Consider the following 5,020-nt stretch of genomic DNA (forward strand, 5'->3'; position numbering starts at 1 on the left):
TAAAAGCAAGGAAAAAAAAACAAGGCTTCTGGGAAAACAAACACTAGTCCCGCTTCTTGGCACTCGCTTCTTAACCCTTTCACTGACTCTGGCATGTGGAAAACACTCAAAGTACAATCTATTCAAAGGTGCTTCACTGTCATTTTATTCAGCACCATGAAGTTGCATTCCTGAGGTTTCAGATAAATGACAAGCTTTTTTGTTTTTTAATAGCATTTTCTTTTTTATTGCAAATACATATACAAAAGATTCTTTAAAGACAGTACAAATACATGGCAAGATCGCAGAAGGAAAAAAAAAGAGTATTGGAACATCAGTTCTTTGATATTGAAAGAAAAGGAACTGGGGCTTGCAGAGCAGAAAGAAAAGGACGGTCCCTCTGGTGATCGCACAAACAAAAAAAGCCTAACAGGAAAAACTGTAAAAAACCTTGTAACTGAGATAGCGTTTTCCAGTTCTTTCAGCCATAGTTTAAAGACAAACTCAAAGGAAATTCACAAATAACAAATAATCCATACACGGTTTGTTAGATAGTCCCACCCCAACCCTCAGAAAAAGGCAAATACATACTTAAAATAGACATTTAGATAAGATAAATAAACAAAACCAAAAAAAGACGATTACAGCGTGTACCATTTAGTCTAAGTACCCCCTGGGCTGAAAAACACATTTTTTTAAAAAGGGGAAATTATATGCCGTCTACATTGCAAAGAGGACAATTCATTAGTTATAAGAATAGTATGCAAAATAATTACTTTGAAATAAAATTAAAGCTAATAAATAAATAAAGTTTTAAAACTGGGATTTTGACCTGGGGGGAGGGGGAAGGTTGAGGTGGACACCAGCATGGTGGGAGACTGCAGGGGGGACACCCGCGGGGGTCAAAGGTGACTTCCTGTAGCTGTCAAACACACGCTGCTAGATGGTAAGTGTAATCTCAGCTGTGGCCATTGCGCTCACACTCACACACACGCACACACACACACAAACACACATAGAAAAAGTTTGAGAAAATGTAAAATCCAAGGCACGGATGGTTGGAAAAGGGGCTGCAGTCTCCCCCTGTCAAAGACAGCATAGCGTTGTGAAACCAAGTCTCTCTCTCTCTCTTTCGCTGTATTGCCTAATAGCTTTTCCAATGATCATGACACATAACTTGAGAAGAAAAAAAATCAACAGCAAAACAGCTTAAATACAAACCATACTTGCTGAATGGCACAGAAAAGAGTAAGCAACAACAAAACAAACATAGACCCTTGTATGAAATTTCGACAGAGAACCAGATACTGCACTACCGTGTGTGGTTAGTCGCCAAACTGGTTAAAATATAAAGCTTTTGGTTTTATATCTACAGGTACAAATAATTACCCAAACCCTCCCCCCACCCTCATGGGTTACAAACTGCCAGCGTATGAAGAAAAAAACAAAAAACAAAAAGAAACATACACAGTACCTACTGAAATATCAACAATCAATAAGTCCTCACAGAGGATTTTCTTAAGTCTTTTCATCTCTCTAAAAATATATATATAGTTTCTATCATGATACAATAGCAAGGCACGACGTGAGCCAATCACAAGTCCAGCTCTCCTCTTCTTTGAATTCAAGTGTCTGATTCAGGGGAAGAACTCTCCCTGGAGTAAAGTGTTTTGTAGTGTGTGTGTATGTGTGTGTTTGGATGTGTGTGGCTGTATATTTCATTGTGTGTGTGTGTTGTCTCTCAGTCTGCCGGTGCGGCTCATGGTCTGGTGAGCTGGGTGTAAACCGGAGCCTGCTCCCAGTGCTGCGGGCTGCTCTGGGGGATGGAGGGGACCCCCGTGTTGTCGGCTATGGGCGTGTACATTGGCCTCTGGCTGGGGCTGCTCATGTAGCTGAAAGTCGAGTACAGCCCCGAGCCCTGCCCCGCCCCCGCGTGGCTGTAGTAGGAGGCAGCGGTGCTGCCGCCCCCCTGGTGGTCGGAGTAGTCGTACTGCTGCGCCCTGGAGATGGCCGGGTAGGAGGAGGAGGGGGGGCTGTAGTGCTGCAGGTTGAAGGGGCTGTAGGCGATGTGCTGTGGGGAGCCCTGCTGCTCGCTGTAGTGGCTCGGACTCAGCTGCTCTGTCTTGATCTGGGTCCTGTGCTGGGCCTGAGTCGCCTCCGAACCGCCGCCGCTCCCCAGGGTGGTCAGGGTGTGCTGCTGCTGCTGCTGCTGTCCCTGCTGGTTCTGGCTTTTAGCCATCCAGGCTGCGGCACCTCCTGCCTGCGGGCTGACCGGGGCGCCGCTGCTGATGCTGTAGCTGCCCGTGTAGCTGACCGGCGTGGCGCTGCCGGGGACGCCCGGGTGCCCGTTAGGTGGGAGGTACTGATCGAACTCGTTGACGTCAAAGGTCTCGATGTGGGAGATGACGTCGCTGCTGAGCTCACCGATGTCCACATCACGGAAGTCTATGTTGAGCTGGCGCCCACCAGGGCCATCAGGCAGAGAGCGGAGGCCACCTTCACGCTTTAGGTCCATCTTGCCTGAACTGACATCAGTCTTTGGGGTGGTGGGAGGGGTAGGGGGCCCCTGGGAGCCTGGAAATGAAAAATAATGAGACAAATTAGACAACTTTTAAACAAACTAATAAGGCTGAGCTTGGGTTAGGAAATGAACTGTCAAACTTTTTCATGTTTTTAAATGATGCTCAAAAATGAGGCAACATGAGGCGTTCACAGAAGCTCTGAGTGAAATGAGTAACTAAAGAGACGACTGAAAAACCAAGGCTTTTTTCTCTCTGCTCACCTGAGTGCTCACCCGGAGAGTGCACCTCTCCCATGCTGGAGGCTGGGGAGTCCGCCTGCTGGAGAGCTTTGAAGATGGCATTAGGGGAGATGTGCGTCTGCTCGCTGCCGTCCTCCGGCTCGTTCTGACCGTTCTTCACCGACTTCCTCCGCCGGGGCTGGTATTTGTAGTCCGGGTGATCCTTCTTGTGCTGCACCCGGAGCCGCTCAGCCTCCTCCACAAACGGCCGCTTCTCCCCTTCGTTGAGAAGTCTGTGCGTAAAAAGTACCATTAACGTATTTAACACTTCTACAACAGCTCACTTTAACTACGTTATTCCAGAAAAGAAGCGAGAGAAAGAGATTAAACAATTAAACACGTGTTGTTTAAATGCAAAATGAAGGTGTAATCCATTGATTAATTTAAACACATTGCATCATCAATATCCCAAGGAGCTTTCACACTCACCTCCACAGTTTCCCCAGGGTTTTGCTGAGCTCCGCGTTATGCAGGTGTGGGTACTGATCCGCCAGCTTTCTGCGCGCAGCCTGAGCCCAAACCATGAAGGCATTCATCGGTCTCTTAACGTGAGGCTTGTTCTTAGTAGATCCGTTAACGCGCACCGGCATAGGCACCAGGGTCCAGTCGTAGCCTTTGAGCACCTGGGACACGGCCTCGCGGATGCACGCGGGAAACTTATCGTCCTCGTCCTTCTTGAAGTCGGCCAGGGTTCCGTCCGCTCTGAGCAGCCCGTTCTCCGTTGGCCGGGTGTTCTCGGTGTCGGAGCCCGAGCCGGACGGGCACGGAGAGCCCGCGGAGTCCTCGGACATACTCGGGCTCGGGGCATCAGAGAGACACTTGTCTTGTTCCTCCGTCATCTTCAGGTAAGGGTCGAGGAGATTCATACGAAAAACTGTTTGGTGCCAAATTACGCGTGAAACGGGGGAGTTATTAATGCGCTCTCGCGAGAGGAAAAAGCCTCTGGAAGTGACTTTACCTTGCCAGGATGAGTTGGAATAAAGTCTTTCTGAGAAGTGCACAAAACGCCAGATGATTCTCTCTCTCCCTCTGCTCCGGTGCGTAAAACCGATTTGGAGAGCGAGTGTCTTTACGCATGAGATTCTGACAGACTCCCTGGGTGAGTGCGTTTTCTGCAAATGGATCCGCACTTGAGATGGCAAAAACACAAGCCAGCTGGGTAAGAGTTTGCTTTCAACTCTGCAGGATAAAACGGTAAAATGCTCCTTTCTGGTCTCCCAAGTACAATCCCCAGAACGCGTGAGTGCTTTGAACTGCAAGCGTTTTGCGTGCGGGCTTATAACAGCGTTACCATGCCGCACAGGAAAGCCCGAACGTGATTGGCTGGGAGCATGTGACGCCAAAGGAATTTGATCCCAATTTCTCCCCCTCCTAACCAGCACAGAAAACACACACAGACACTTTCTCTAGCACGCATACACACACACACACACACACACACTGCCCTCCAGTCAGTATATACAGTATGCTGTTTAATTCTACTGGATTTTCCTATAGATTATTATCAAAGCTGTTTGGGTAAAGAGTGATTTTCAACATTTAATCACACGTATGGAATATTTATATGCTCTGGCTGAGCAAAAGTGATTTATTTTTATTATAAGAGAAAAACAGTGAAAGAGAAATAAATGAATTGCAAATGAATATGGAGTAAAAGATCACACCATAAAACAGATTATCAGTGGAATTATAAATATGTTACATTACCATCATAAACTGCTACAGACAGTTTCTGTTTTCTACTTTATAACATTTTGTGTCTTAACACTGGTGTTATACTTACAGATACATAATCTAGTCAATAGGGGGAGACAGCAGTCTGGAAACCCAGCGAACCTACCCCTCTCTCTCTCTCTCTCTCTCTCTCTCTTCTCTCTCCCTCCCTCCCTCCCTCTTGCTGAGAGCAGGAGCAGGAGGAGGAGGAGGAGGAGGAGGGAGGGCAGCTCCAGCAGACTGCTGCAGTGAAAACAGTTGCTGTCAGACATCAGCTTCTGATTTGTATCGCTCATCTCATTTCCAACAACAGAGCAATAATCCTGTTGAATGGCGGATTCTGTTCAATTTGCTGACTGCTCTACTTCTGGCTTCACCTTTTTCCCAAATGTTCCTCATAAAATGTTCTCAATTTTCAGACTTGTGCTCCACAGTTTTATATCCATTTTGGAATTATGCAGCTATTTGAAACTTTACTTCCGATATGTCTGCAGTATTGGCACACCCAGCCTGTTAATATGCTTTTAA

At 46.9% G+C, this 5,020-nt stretch overlaps 1 protein-coding gene across 1 annotated transcript; it reads right to left on the reverse strand.

Annotated features, from left to right (window-relative positions):
* Positions 1-201: 201 nt before the first annotated feature.
* LOC108889168 (transcription factor Sox-9-A) lies at positions 202-4,028 on the reverse strand. Its single transcript, XM_018685535.2, has 3 exons — positions 3,209-4,028; positions 2,762-3,012; positions 202-2,553 (listed from the first exon to the last, which is right to left on the reverse strand). The coding sequence occupies exons 1-3, from the start codon at positions 3,643-3,645 to the stop codon at positions 1,739-1,741; spliced, it is 1,503 nt and encodes a 500-aa protein (XP_018541051.1). The 5' UTR covers positions 3,646-4,028; the 3' UTR covers positions 202-1,738.
* Between the last annotated feature and the right edge of the window lie 992 nt (positions 4,029-5,020).

This window comes from Lates calcarifer, linkage group LG23 (genome assembly GCF_001640805.2).
Source record: "Lates calcarifer isolate ASB-BC8 linkage group LG23, TLL_Latcal_v3, whole genome shotgun sequence".
Lineage (NCBI taxonomy): Eukaryota > Metazoa > Chordata > Actinopteri > Centropomidae > Lates > Lates calcarifer.